This window comes from Hermetia illucens, chromosome 6, assembly GCF_905115235.1.
Source record: "Hermetia illucens chromosome 6, iHerIll2.2.curated.20191125, whole genome shotgun sequence".
Lineage (NCBI taxonomy): Eukaryota > Metazoa > Arthropoda > Insecta > Diptera > Stratiomyidae > Hermetia > Hermetia illucens.
In genome coordinates this window covers 99,536,515-99,552,364 of record NC_051854.1, presented here as the reverse complement: position 1 = coordinate 99,552,364, position 15,850 = coordinate 99,536,515, and the positions used below count along the sequence as shown (strand labels likewise).

Here is a 15,850-nt window from a genome sequence, read left to right as displayed (position 1 = left end):
ATTTGTTTCTCAGGTTAAAACGACGATCAGTTCGTGTGCGTGATTTGGGGGCACCACCTGAAACTCCCACCCATGCTGTAGTCCCACCGGCTCCAGCTCCTCCTCCACCGGTAGAGCCGCGAAACATAACTCGTTCTGAGGAGGAGGCTGAGCAAGCCCGTTTCGATCGAGAAGCCTCTTTAGTGCGTCGCTGTGGGGCATGTTATATGATCATATCATCAACTCGAGTCCTTCTCGAGTGGGAAACATTCCCATTCTGCAATGATATGTGTTTAGAAAAATATCAAAATATCATCGGATCAAATTGTACAAATTGCAATAGTTTAGTCTCATCCACTAGCATGGGAAAGTATTGTGTTCGGTTTGGTTTCGAGGTTCGCCAGTTTTGCAGTTCTCATTGTTTAGATACGTACAAGAAGAAGAATTTGAAAGAATGTGCGCATTGTCAGAAGGATATCTCACACGACAAAGATGGGTTCCTGGCACCCGTCGGAGATAAATCACAGTTCAAGGATTTCTGCTCGAAAGCGTGTGTGAAGAAATATGAAGATCTGTTGAATCCAAGGAAAAAGCAAAATACAGGAAATTGTGCTGTATGCAATTTGGATAAACAAGTCCGTGTAGATTTGTTACTGGATGATAAAGACTTCGAATTTTGTTCAAACCCGTGTTTTTCTGCTTTCAAGTTCGTGAATAACATTTCTCCAGATCAGTGCGCATTGTGCTTGAAATATTTTGAAAGAAAAAGCTCAAATGCGTTCACACTATACGAAGATAATAACCCGAAGATGTTCTGCAGTCGAATATGCTTGACCGTGTTCATATCACTAAACCGGAAGATCGTGTCTTGCCAGTGGTGCAAAGTGAAAAAGTATAATTATGATATGATATTAAGAAACAATGCTGGCCTGATAACCACTCTTTGTTCGACAACATGTCTGCGAAAATACTTGGGACCGGGGTCCATAAACGCTAGTAGCAGTGCGCTAGTAGTACGACTACAGAAAATCTGCGATCAGTGTCACTCGAATTGCAACCCAACTTTCAGTTTGGCTATGTCTGATTCTACGTCTAGGAATTTTTGTACACAGCAATGTGTCATCGACTTCCAGGCGATTCACAAACGTCCTTTAAATGATTCGATGAAAAATTCTGGACCGAAAAGTAAACAGGCACCTTATCCTGTGGGCCTACCTAAGAAGTTGCAGCCTAAATCAGATAAATCTATCGTTCGACCAGTACAATTGGGTCAACATTCTCCGCCACATAGTCCAATATGCAGCAATTTGCCCTCAACGCCAGCTCCGCCTCCGCTGGCTGTACTAACGCCGGCACCCACTCCGGTTCAACCTTCTCCTGAACCTGCAGAGCCACCACTACCGCCACCGCAAGCCCCATCACCGGATTATGGTCTCCCATCCCTGAAGCGTAGAGGTCGACCGAAGAAGACAATGGACTTGTCTTTTGATCATGACTCAATGGTGCCTTCACCTCCGACTCTACGACCAGTGAAGAAACGACACTTTGGAACCAACACTATGGAAACCGGTGGTATAAGATCCCAAATCATAACCGTACCCCCACCACAACCGCAAATGGTTAATAAACAGACAATGTGTCAGCCATCAGCAGAAGCACTAGCGATGCAAGCTCGTCGCCCTACGTGTACTGTCGAATTGCAAACCGAAGATTCTCTTGAGAAAAAATATTTCGTACCCGTTCCAGTGCCGATTTACGTTCCTCAACCTATGCACATGTACTCACAGCCATTCCCTGTACCTGTGCCGATTCCTTTACCGATTCCAGTGCCAATTTTCATCCCAACCACTCGCAATACAGCTGCTGGTATTATGAAAGAAATCAAGAAAATCCAAGACAAGATGCCAGCTGATCCATTTGAAGCAGAATTGCTGATGATGGCGGAAATGGTTGCGGATGAAAAGCGAAACGAATCAGATTCGGAACCTGAGGATGCAGTCGAAGATACTTCTGTTGTAGAATATGCCCCCGAAGGTGATGATATCTTCCAGATGGATTTGAATATTTCAACGGGATATGAGGAGCAACCAAATGTGGATATTGAAACAACTATGCCGGCAAATGCAATACAACAAGTCACCCCTACATTGGAGGGTGTAAATGATTACATGTCGCAGCAGCAACAAATGATGATGATGGATCCGCAGAGGTAAGTGACGTTTTAAAAGAACTTTTGATAAGAAGATAATCACTAAATATGGTTGATTAGTTTTGTCTAATTTGAAATGAGATATGGTAAATCAATATGCAACGCTACTTAAAGCCTAGAACTTAATATGGGCGGGAGCTTAATAAATATATCTAATCCTATGAAACTATCCTCAGACGACTCATGCCGGGCAACGTCAATACTCCTCGCAAGCGAGCTGCATCGCCAACCGGTCCACGTGGCCGGCTCTCCAGCACACCACCCCAAAAGCGACATCGAGCACAACAGCAGCAGCAACAACCTCAACAGCAACAGCAACTGGTTACACCTCCTTCGGAACCTATTCGTGCAACAGAACCTGCCGAACGACCCGATGCAAATATGTGCTTGAAGTACACATTTGGCGTAAATGCCTGGCGGCAGTGGGTTATGAACAAAAATGCCGATATCGAGAAAAGTACGATTCGACGGAAACCATTCAAAACGGAGCTACTGCAATTAACTGCCGATGAACTCAACTATTCATTGTGCCTTTTCGTGAAGGAAGTTCGAAAGCCAAGTGGTAGTGAATATGCACCGGATACAATCTACTATTTGGTTTTAGGTGAGTTCGAAGCAATTAATGCAAAATCTAGGACGAGAAATTCTTCCCCTAACTAGTATAGTTTGCCTTCTAACGAAGCTTTGGCAACTGCATCTACACGGATTTATACAGTGGTTCACGCTTTTGTTTTCTTTTTACAGGCATTCAGCAATATCTTTATGAAAACGGTCGGATTGACAATATTTTCACAGATCCTTACTATGAAAGGTTCACCGATTGTTTAGATGAGGTCGCACGTAAATTTTCCATTCTCTATAATGATTCACGTAAGTTTTCATATTTAGTTTACACAGTGCTAGGGCTGCAGCCCTTAAGTTCGTAAAAATCCTAAATGAAACGATTGATTGATTGATTTATTGAACCAGAGTGAAATTATGCGGTGTTTCCAACGATTAATTAATAGAAGTAGTAGTAGTAGTCTTTTCGATTTGTAATGAATTGGCACTAATGGAACTCTTTCAAAATTTTACAGAATACATTGTGACGCGTGTCGAAGAAGAACATTTGTGGGAATGTAAACAACTGGGAGCACATTCTCCACATGTTCTACTCAGTACTTTGATGTTTTTCAATACGAAGCACTTCAATTTAACAGTAAGTATTGATTTAAAGCTCTGCACAAGTTAATTGTTAATAAAGAAACAGTTATTGTTAACAAACTTAATGAGTTAGTTTAACACTTCAATGCAACTGCACAGATTACCTTAGGTGGATTTCTCTGCAGTCATCTTGAATATTGACGTTATTATTTATGGGGAACGCTCATTTTAGTCTTCCTTTGATAAGCCAATTTCATATGTACCGAAGTTATTAGCTCTGTCAGATAAGCTTCCCAAATGAAATTGTAAAACTTGTTTAAGGGGCATTCCCATAGAAGCTTAACAAATCTGGAAGCCGTAAACTGGTCGCTTCCGTTACGAAAAGTTTTGGGTGTTTCTTTCATAAAAATGTTTGAGTGGACATTTGTGCCGTTAGTACCTAGCACGTAATGTATATAGGGTTTATGGGTCCAGGAGATAGTATTAAAAGAATGATAGTTTGGTTAAACTAAAAGTATTTTATTGATTTAACGCGCTTAACGTATTACGTACGTACAGGATGATGGTGTGAATAGCTACTGCTGTTTTAATTACAATGCATTCTATTTATATCCTAAATCTAATTACCCCCACACGCTCGCATCTATTGCTAGGTACATGCTGTACTTGCGTGACCTACTTACTCAGGGTTTTCCTCCCGGGGGCTGCCCCACAATGACCAGATGTGATTGTCTGGGGGTTTCCCCATACTTAATGAGCGTCGCTCTAATTATACTCTACATACCACACGGCCATTCCTGACATATCGCCAGTCCCTGGCGATGTAATACAATAAACATTCATATCATACGACAGACACATATTACAACGATTACATACGTATACACATAATTCTGTGAATCCATCAAAGATTAAAATACAGTAATCAAAACAAGAATTATAGTATCAAAGGAAGTTACATATCATAAATATAGTAGTAGAACTAAGTGCAAAAATAGAAGTTACAGTAAATAATTAAGAGTTACATATTATAAATATATCGTATAATAGGGATATTATAAAGACATTTTAATTATTTCACGCGATTTCTTGATCTACTGAGATACTGTGTTCGCCTTCATCGGGTTCGAGGTCATCAGCAAACCCACGCCACAGCTTCATGTAGTCTGCTGCGGTTGTTGTTAATATTGGTCCTTCGACTTCACCGATCCTTTCAACTTCATACCTATCGCTGTCCTTTACTCTTACCACTTTGTATGGTCCTAAGAACTTGATGGCTATTTTTAGACCTGGTCCTCGTTGGGTTCTTCTGATGGCTACGATGTCTCCGACTGAATACTTGGTAGGTGGTCGGCGGTTTTTGCTATTTTCAGCCTGTGTTTTCTTAATTTGCTCTGCTGCCCTTTTTCTGAGTTCTGATCTTGTATCTATGAACCTTTCTTGTTTGGCCTCTTCTATATACTTTATGATCTCCATATCTTCAGGCATTCTTAATTTGGCACCAAACATAAGCTCAAATGGGGTGGCGTTTATTGAGCGATGATGTGTCCCATTTATGGCGTGTTGAACTCTCCTTATGAACTTGTACCATTTGTTAGGTTGGCCGAGAGAAACTTTGGAGAATACGGCGTTTGCTACCTGAATAACGCGTTCAACTTGGCTATTTCCTCGAGACATTCCGGTTGTAATAAGATGTAGATCAATCTTGTTTTCTTTGCAAAACTCGTCGAAATCCTTGGAATCGAAACCTTTTGCTCTGTCGGCGATGATGCGTGTCGGAGTGCAGAAATGTTGTTGCAATATGGAAAGTTTTCCAAGGGCTTCTTTGGTTCCTTTGGTTTTTGTGGCAAAAATCCATGTATATTTTGTGAACGCATCCACAATCACAAATAGGTATTTGTAGTTCTTGTTCGTGGATGGTAGTGGACCTACATGATCTATGTGCCAAGTGTGAAAGGGAGCCTCTTCCTTAGGGATTGGTTTGAGTAGCTCCTCTTGTTTGCCTTTCTTTCTTGAAGCTAAAATGCAGGTGACACAGTTGTTAATATAATGATCTACATGCTTTTTCATATTTTCAAATGCAAATTCTTCTTGCAATTTTTCCATTGTCTTTTTTGTGCCAAAATGACCGATGTCGTGAGCTTGCCGAATGATGTCATATCGCATTCCTTTTGGCACAACTAATAGCAATTTTTCGCTTTTCTTTTCGTAGAGCAGGTCGTTGTCCAGGGTATAATTTTTGTATGGCCCTACGTTAAGAAGTTTGCGAATTAATTGCAATTTTTCGTCGTGTTGCTGTGCTCGTTTGATCCTATCCAACAGGGGATCATGTATGAGAAGTATTGAATCCTGTCTGCTCAGAGCGTCGACGTGTTGCATCCTTTGAGCTGATCGATGTTCTATCTTAAAATCAAATAGCTCAAGGAACATGATCCACCTTGCGAATTTCGTTTTCAGCTCCTTGTTGTTCAGTGTCATTTGTAGAGCGGAACAGTCCGTTACTATCTTGAATTTAATTCCTTGTAGGTTTATGCGGAACTTTTCCAATGCTCTCACTATTGCTAAGGTTTCTAGCTCGTAACTATGGTAATTGCGTTCCGTCGGGGTAGTTTTTCTACTCATGTAGTAGACTGGATGGAAAGCATTGTCCTCAGGACACTTTTGGAGTAGAATCGCACCATAGTCATCCTTTGAAGCGTCGGTATGCAGCTCCGTTTCACGATTTGGCCTGTATAGTTGGAGGAGGGGTTCGCTCGTCAGAACGTGCTTCAATTGCAAGAAGGCTTTCTCCTGTTCTGGTCCCCATTTGAAGGTGGCATCCTTGCGTAACAAATTGCTAAGAGGCTTTGCGATGGTTGCATACCCCTTAACAAATTTTCTAAAATATCCCGTAAGCCCAAGCAGGCGTTGTAACTGTTTGGTTGTTCTTGGCTGAGGATAGTTTAGCAAGGCTTCCATTTTAGCTGGTCCTGGTGTGATCGTTCCTTTCTCTACTATGTATCCGAGAAACTCTACTTTCCGCTGTAGAAGCTGAGATTTTTTCCAATTGAATTGAATTCCATTCTTTTGCGCTACCTCTAACACACGTGCCAATCTTTCCACTGCTTGATCCTCGTCTTCAGCTTTCACAAAGGCGTCATCCACGTAGATTTCCATTATGCCTTCATTGATGAGTTCTTGAAAAACATTCAGTATGAACCTTTGGAATGCAGCTGGTGAATTGTAGAAGCCGAAAGGAGCTCTTTTCGGGATATATTGTCCCCATGGAGTGACGAAGGACAAGTATTTTTGACTCTCCTCAGATACTTCTACATGAAAGAAGCCATCTTGGAGGTCCAGTGTGGAGTGCACCACGGAGTTCGCAACTGAGTCTACGGCATCTTCTATAAGTCGCATTGGTTCTTGTTCACGTTCGACGACTTTGTTGAGAGGCTTATAATCGATGCATATCCTAGTGCGTCCGTCTTTTCGACGAGCAACGACAATAGCACTCGCATATTCGGAAATTCCAGGAACTACTACGCCTTTTTTCGTCCATTCCTCAAGTTGTTTTTTGACATCGACTTCATCGGCTGGAGATAGGCGCCTCGGTCGACATGCAATAGGCTGGGTGTTTTTTAGCCTAATCGACATTTTAACCGAGGTTTGAGGAGGCATAATTGCAGAATAATTTTCTAATAACTGCCTAATTTGCTCCCTTCTTGCCTCTGGTACCTTGATAATTGCTTGACGGACCCCATCTTTAGCTTCGCTTAACTCTTCCTCAATAAGCTGTACGAAGTCGTTGCCGATGATCGGTTCTATTTGTGGTCCTTCCTTACTGAGAAAAACCCTGGCAACGTCGAGTATAGGATCACCTAAGAGGATTCTTGATGGTAAATTTTCTTCTGGCACTACGGTATACTTTAGTATGTACTCTGTGCCATTGATCACCGTTGGTATCCTTACACTTCCCAATGTCCGAATAAGGCCACCAGCTCCGCTGAGTATTCCTTGTTCGCCGTTCAATGGGAAACGATCTTCGATGCGTTTGTAAAAATCCTCTCTCATTACATTGCGATCTGCGCCACTGTCGACTTGGCAATTCTCGATAACTCCTCCAATGTGTGCTGTAATCCGACTGCGATCACCACTTTTGTATTGCACGTGATTGATTTTAGGTGCAGAATTGTTTTGTGTTTTTCCTTTGTACTGGACGAAGTTTCGAGAATTGGCCTTTAGGCCCTCCTTGAAATTAGAAGGTCGTTCCTGGACTCCTGATTGTCCTAGACCTGGTCGAGTTGCTTCTAAAGTTGCCTCGGTACAGTCTTTTCGGAGGTGCCCGTACTTGTTGCAGTTATAACAACGCTTTGTACCTTGTCTATGGTGGTGCCGACGTTGATTATGCTCCTCCGACTCCCGAGCTTTCATTTTTTCATGAGACTCAAGTAGTTCCATGAATCGCAGGCGAGATGAAGCACCAATAAGTGTCAATTTAATAGATTGGTCATTCGTTACACCATTGACGATGTATTGCCTTATCTCGTCTTCGTCCAAGTTAGCCTGAGATGCTAGTAGTTCCATCTCTTGAACGTAAGCCAAAATAGTCTCATCTCTTCTTCTCTTCCGCTTGCTTAGAGCTTCATGTATGTCTGAAGATTTGACACGTTTTCCAAAGGATTCTATCATACGTGTTTTCAACTCTTCCCATGATATTATGCCTTTTTGACCATCGAGCCATTTCCGAGCGGTACCTATTAGTGCTCTTTTTGCCGCTATGAACTTCTCTACGGGAGACCAAGCATGAATTGTAGCATCTTCGTCGACTCTAACGATCCACGCCCGAACTGACTGGGTTGGAGAATCAGCACTGTATTTCTGCAGTTGTTCCATAGAGACTGACAGTGGTACGCGCCTAAAGACTTGCTGCAAATCGGATAATATTGTTCCTGCGTCAGACATGCTGCCTGTTGGTGCTCGATTAAGCTGCGAATACATCGCCCGATTGTCTGCGACCGGTGAAAATCCAGAACCGTTGGAATCATGGCGATTTTCCTGATTGTTGTTCGCCATGAGGACGCCAATAGAATTTCTATGAGTAGCTTCAGCTGTGACCATAGAATTCGATTGATCCTGTGTTGGAGTTGAGGCTGCGCCCGTCCCTTGCTCTGTTCCGGCCGTCGCTGCTGCTGCTGTTGCTGCCGCCGCCTGCTCTGTCACAGCCGACGCTGCTGCTGCGGCTGCTGCCGCCGCTGCTCGTTCTGCTGCTGCCGCTGTAGCCTGCTCTGCCGCGAGTTTATCCAACAGCAGACGCCGCTCGTTTATCCATGATTCGCGTTCATGCTGCACTCGAGCCAAAAATTCTCGATTGCTTTGAGCCTCGTTGCTGCGTTCTGCCTGCATCGCTTGAAATTGCTGTCGAAGTCCGGCTAAGGCGGATGAGAGCTCGTTAGCTTGTCGCTCGGCTTCTTCACGACGCTGTTGTTCCTGCTGAAGAAGCTGTTGATGTGTCATTGTTGTTGTCTTGGTGCTTCTTGGAGGCTGGAAGTGCGACGGGGCGATTACTGATTTCTTTTGATTTTCAATCGTGATTTTTAATTTTTTCGCACTCACAGAAACCACTTTTAGCACGATAATCACACCTATTTTCACGTATATTGGCTATTAAACAAACACTATTATTTAACTTTTATACAACTCGCGAGTATTCACTTGCTGCTCCACGAAGGAGTTCTCCACGTCAAGGAGATTTATTGCTCCACTAAGGAGATATGACGGCTCCACTTAGGAGAAATGCTCCACCAAGGAGAGATTACGGTATCCGCGAAGATTTGTGCACCAATCAACGCGAATATTAATCAAACTTCTACTTTACTACCTTAGGACGAGCCCCCATATAGGGTTTATGGGTCCAGGAGATAGTATTAAAAGAATGATAGTTTGGTTAAACTAAAAGTATTTTATTGATTTAACGCGCTTAACGTATTACGTACGTACAGGATGATGGTGTGAATAGCTACTGCTGTTTTAATTACAATGCATTCTATTTATATCCTAAATCTAATTACCCCCACACGCTCGCATCTATTGCTAGGTACATGCTGTACTTGCGTGACCTACTTACTCAGGGTTTTCCCCCCGGGGGCTGCCCCGCAATGACCAGATGTGATTGTCTGGGGGTTTCCCCATACTTAATGAGCGTCGCTCTAATTATACTCTACATACCACATGTATATGCATATATTAGGTGAGAATACCCACTTTCGGGAGATATTGACATTCAAAACCTTCAATTTGCAAAGAAACGAAAACTTTGATGTGTAATAACTTTGTTAGTAATAGAACGATTTCCACCAAACTTGGTAAGATCATGCTCTATATTATCCTTATCTATTTTATATATGTACATTGCTGGGAGATTTCGTGGTGCCAAAATCAACTTAAGAGGGGTTTGAAGTCAATTGCTAAAAATTGTAGTAATATACTATTATTAACTTTATTTGAGCAGATATTGGTATGGCAGGTATTTCGGAGCCTAGGCACCACACATGACCATATTTGACAAAAAAAATTTTCAATTTGATATTCCTAAAAATCTGTATGACGTCCTGGCTTAGACGGTGCCTGCCACGTCTTCTCTTTCTATCATAGATATTGGCCTTGGCGGCTAACCGGGTTGGATCGTCCTCACTCATTTATAAAGTGTCCCGTCCACCTGATTGAATGACTCGTCCCCCCCAATCTATTGAGTCGGATTTTATCCACAAGCAATTCCTCTCAAACGCAAATAAGAGTTTGTAATTTTTTTTCTAAGAACAAAAGTTTCCGAGGAATGCATAATCAGTGACAAGATCGTTATGTTGTACATTAAGAAAATTGACCCCTTCGTGAGACGTTTCGATAGAAACAGTTTTTGTAAGCTGAAATAGACTCTTTTGGCTGCCAACGGCCGTGCGCAGATTTCGCCGTTGTAGCTGTTATCGGTTGTTCTCTTCCACCCTAGATAGAAGAAACTAAAAAGGATGCAAAGATGCATAATGAGGCATACTCTTATCTTATGCCGTTATGGATTGTATCATAGGCGGCCTTGAAGTCGATGAAGAGGTGGTGCAGTTGATGGCCATATTCCAGTAGTTTTTCCATTGCTTGCAGCAGAGAGAAAATCTTATCCTTCATTAATTTACCTTGAGTGTCGCTTATGTGCCAATGATGTTCTGGACTATAGAGCTGTCCCATGGATAACAGATAATATCTTATAGATGGTACTTTGCAACGTGATATGTTTATAATTCGTCCACTGCGTGATATCCCGCTTTTTATGCATGGGACAGATAATGCATTAATCGGTATAATGCGCGGTATGTAGCATTCTTCTGTGCCGCTGCTAGCTTACATTCATCATTGAACAATTTGCTCCGATTTTTTTGCGACTGGCGCCAAATATGGATTTGACCGAATCAATGATAATGTTCTGCAGTTAATTGTAGTTGCGGCATCCATTTATCCTTTACATGTGTTACAGAGAGCTTTGTTGTGGTTGGCTTTAGTGTTCACTCTCACCCGATTGTCCAAGGAAATTCGAGGTGGTGTTATTCAAGCCCGGAACACCATCAACGAGATAGTAATATTCTCTACGTTGGTTCCCTTCTTGTCCTGACATTCATCCAGGCTAAGAAATAGTGGCGTTCAATTAAAACATGGTTAATTTGGTTGAAGTTGTCCCGCCTGGAGGCCTGGACCGCTTTCCGCGCAAAGCAGGTACCCTCCAATGACCATTCCGCTGTCCGTTATTATTGCTAAATTGTCGAAGGTATCCTTTTCCCACTCTGCAGTCTCCGCTGTAGGGGCGTGAACATTAATGAGGCTTATATTTTCAAATTTGCGTCGCAAGCGTAGAATACAAAGCGTTTTTTTTTTTTTGCTGATTAGGAAACCTACTCTACTTAACCGATCACATTGTGTGCTAGATGGCCGCTATAACATAAAGTGGCCCATTTAAAAATTGGAATTTAATTTTGCTATAAAAAATAGCTATAATTTCGGTCACATGACCGCCAAGGCTGACTTGGCAGTAGCCCATTCAGTCTACTCAGTTTTTGAGTCCATTTTTGATTATTTCGGGCATTGTCTCAGCAATAACAGCTTGATTCTCAGTATTGAGATCTTGAATTATTTTTCGAGTGTTGGGGTAAGATTTATATTTCTCCGCCCGCCAAAAATAATATTCCAATGGCGTCAAATCACAGCTTCTTGGTGGCCAATTCACATCAACGTTGCTGTTGATTATTAGATTTCCGAAGATAGAGCGCAACAAATTGATTGTTGCGTTCGCTGTATGGCACGTAGCGCCAAAATCAAATTTCATCCAAAAAATCAATCAGCTTCAATTTCTTCAAAAAATCAATCGGTCAACATTGTGCGGTCGAATTTCGAAGAAAAATGGGCCGACGATGCCATTAGACCAAAATCCGCACCAAACAGTCGCTAGTTGTGGATCGTGGGTGGGTTTTTCGTGCCCTAGATTCGACAGTTTATTCACACAACCACCGAGGTGCAAATGAGCTTCATCCGAAAAGATGATCTTTTGGTCAAATTTGCTATACCCGGCTAAACGATTTTTCGGCGCGATCTTCGCGAATCTTAGACGGCTCGTGTAATCACGAATATTTTCAGTTCAAAACAAATATATTATATTTTTACTATTTATGTTATATATGATTTTGTAATATATCTTATATAGAATTAGGTGTGTACTTTCAACTTTTGAAAAAGTTGTCATAAATTAATCACTTTCATTATTGCCGTGTTCGTCAATTTTTGGACAAAAAAAAATTGCTGACAATAGAACGTACTGGAAAGTAATTTTCTTAGTTTATTGTTAATTCATTCGGTTGTTAGGAAACAATTACCCGGGAAACTTGCTACAAAGAACTCTACTCAGAGAGTAGATGCTAAGGGACTCGGCATCCGATTCAGTAACACGAACCCCATTGCAAGAAAGAAGGCTAGCCAGGATCCACGATCGTCTGTACGTCCATATTGTGTGATAAGATCCATTTAAAGAGGTGTCCTCATATCTCAGATTAGGATGAAAACTCGTGGAAATTGGGAATCACGGCGGGTACGGCTAGAACTATTTTGCGGTGGACAGTGAAATTTGTTTTGTTATGACTTACTTGTGTTACGTTATATTGTCGTATGTCTTAGGGATGAAAAACCAAATGCTTTCCAACCGTTTCGATTATTTTGCCCCATTTCGCAGTAACAACTGCACAATAGTGCTGAGGCATAGAGTCAACAAACCCAAAAATCAGATCTATTCGAAATCTCGCACACTGTTATTCATTCGGCTGCAGTCATTAAACCCATGCCCTTAAACGTTGAGTCAACTATGCAACGAAAACCAAGACCATCCATCATAGAATCACCTCCATGTTTGACCGCGGGCTCTTGGTGTTTGACGTCCTTATATTTTCTAAAAGGAAGTCGAACATGACGAAGCTCTTCTATAGAAAAGAGCATCGATTTTAATTCGCCTTCAAAGTCTCGTGCCCTGCTAAGTATAGCAAAAAGATCCTGCCACCGTGGTGGAACGAAGATCTCTCTAATTTCAGGAAGCTGACCAGAGAAATCTTCAACATCTGCTACAGGCAAAAATACTGGCAGCCATACAAGGACTGCCTAAAGAAGTACAAGTCGGCCATCAGGACCACCAAGAGGCGGTCTTGGCTAGATTATTGTCAGAACATTGGAAGCACTAGTGAATCCGCGAGGCTCAATAAGATTCTGTCCAAGGAACATAAGAGTCCATCCTTCCTTAAAAAGTCGGAAGGCTCTTGGACGGAATCTTCTAGCGAAACCTTGGAGCTGCTGGTGCAAATGCACTTTCCCTCCAGCGAGGAGGACTGTGAGTCAGAACCTCGCTTGGAGGGTTTGCGGCAACCCCAGCTGTGCGAGACTATCAAATCGGTAATTACCGGGGATAGGATCGTCTGGGCTATAAACAGCTTCTCCGCATACAAATCTCCAGGCCCAGATGGCATAATGCCAGTCATGCTATAGAAGCAGCAGAAAAGGGTTGTGCCGTGGCTTGTTGAGATTTACCGGAGCTGCATCACTTTAGGATACGTACCGCAGTCCTGGAGGCGCGCACGCGTGATTTTTATACCGAAAGCGGGCAGGCGAGGTCATGAGTCGGCGAAGGACTTTCGGCCAATCAGCCTGACCTTTTTCGTGCTGAAGACCCTAGAACGCGTCCTAGACATTCACTTAAGGACGATTATGGAGAGAACGCCTTTCTCTAAGTCCCAGCATGCCTACCTCAAAGGAAAATCCACAGAAACCGCCCTCCACGAGGTAATAGGCACGGTTGAGCGGTCGCTGCAGTACAAGCAGTATACCCTTGCAGCCTTCTTGGATATAGAAGGAGCTTTCAACGACGTCAGTACCAACGCCATCAAGGAAGCCTTGACCGGTATTGGATTGGAGGGGTATGTCACGCATTGGATTATATCCATGCTGAGTACCAGGATAATCCAGTCCGATCTGGGAGGCAAGCACTTGACCAGAGCTGTGAACAGAGGCACGCCCCAGGGTGGTGCCATCTCACCGGTGCTCTGGTTAATAGTAATGGACAAAATTTTACGTACATTGGACAGCAGCGGGATGAAGGTGGTGGCGTATGCCGACGACTTGGTGATATTAGTATCAGGGATGTTTCTGTCCATTATGAGCGACATCATGGAAGGAGCGTTGCGAAAGGTGTGCCTGTGGGCCGCAAGATGCGGACTCAGCATAAACCCAACCAAAACGCAACTGATGCTATCCACCACCAAGACAAGGATACCTGAATTCCATCTACCACGGCTGAATGAACAAAGATTGGTTCTTTCCTCTAATGTAAAGTATCTGGGCGTAATCCTGGATCCTAAGCTAAATTGGAGGTTGAACATAGAACTGAGGGTTAAGAAGGCCTGTATAGCCTTCTATGCCTGTAAGAGAACCTTTGCGAAGAAATGGGGTCTCCGGCCGAGGATGGTTCTCTGGATGTACACCGCCGTAGTGCGTCCGATCCTGACGTACGGATCTATTGTATGGTGGCAGGTTTTGAAGAAGAAATACAATAGAACGAAGCTTAATAGGATTCAAAGAACCGCGTGTGCAGGTGCTTAGGGGGTTCTGCAGTTCTGCCCGGCAGATGCTCTCAATGTACTCCTGCATCTCCTCCCCCTAGACCTCCACATCAAATATGTTGCAGCGTGCAGTGCCGTCAGACTACGTGAGTCCGGATGCTGGGCAGCGAAGTCCTACGGCCACAGCAACATTCTAGATGAAATACCTCGAGAAATCTGGGCATCCCCCACGGACTATGTCACACGCAAGCTGAACTCCACGAGAAACTTTGCTGTGGACCTTCCAACCAGGGCAAAGTGGAAGACCGGCGGCGTGTTGCAAGACTATGACACGGTATTCTTTACGGACGGATCAAAGATGGCCTATGGAGTCGGCGCGGGGGTTTTTGTCGAATACACACGGTGTATCCAAGTCGTATGGTCTCCCAGGTTTCGCCAGTGTATTCCAGGCGGAAGTACTGGCGATATTGGAAGTCTGTCGATGGCTGGAGCGTGATTCGAGCCCCAAGCGTAACATAGCCATTCTGACCGACAGCCAAGCGGCCATCAAGGCCTTGTATTCAACGACGACATCTTCCCGGTTGGTGGGGCAGTGCAGAGACACGCTCAACCATCTGGGCGGCACGCTTAAGATCACTCTCCTCTGGGTTCCCGGGCATAGGAACATAGAGGGGAATGAGCGGGCTGACGGATTGGCCAGGCAAGGCTCTGCTCTTGGCAGTCCCTCGGGGAATGCAGTCGGTGTTCCCCTGGCGGCTGTCGGGGGCCGAGTCTACTCGCACTACCTGGCGGCCGCGGGCCTGAGATGGCGAGAGCTTACAAGCTGTGCCAAATCAAGGAGAATTTGGCCCGCTTATAACATAGCTCGATCACGAGAGCTCCTGTGCCAGACGCGTACAAATGCACTCAAGATTGCGGCGGTCTGCACGGGACACTGGCCCATAGGGGACCATGCCGCTAGGCTCGACTTACCCTACAACCCTCATGCACTTTTTCTGCGATTGCCCGGCTCTGGCTCGAGTCAGGCTGCGAACACTGGGTAAACCATTCTTTGTGGACCTCGGTGAGATTTCCAGCTGCAGGGTCGGAGAGCTGCTTTCCTTCGTGAATGCTACGGGCTGACTCTGAAGATCCGAACCGGCTGGACTCTGCTTCCCTGTTTCTATAACAACAGTCACGGTCGTAGGAGTTTGTGGCATCAAAACGGAGCACCAAAGCGCTAATTGAGCTCCTCGGAGCGGCCACTGATACCTACCTACCCTTAATTCGCCGAACTATAAGATGTGGCGGTTCAGCCTTTGACACTCCGTTCAACGCGCTATTTCGCGAGTCATAATCTTGCGTAACAGTTTTTTTCTGATGTTAATAGATTTCGAGTGTTTTGGAAAGCAATTGGTTTTGAATGCAT

At 43.8% G+C, this 15,850-nt stretch overlaps 1 protein-coding gene across 1 annotated transcript in view; it reads left to right on the top strand.

The window, feature by feature from the left end:
* LOC119659074 (zinc finger MYM-type protein 3) overlaps positions 1-15,850 on the top strand; it is a 39,880-nt gene that overhangs the window by 18,919 nt on the left and 5,111 nt on the right. The window contains exons 5-8 of the mRNA XM_038066986.1: positions 14-2,188; positions 2,365-2,792; positions 2,933-3,058; positions 3,265-3,386. Coding sequence (XP_037922914.1) covers positions 14-2,188; positions 2,365-2,792; positions 2,933-3,058; positions 3,265-3,386 — 2,851 coding nt within the window. The remainder of the gene's footprint in view (positions 1-13; positions 2,189-2,364; positions 2,793-2,932; positions 3,059-3,264; positions 3,387-15,850) is intronic.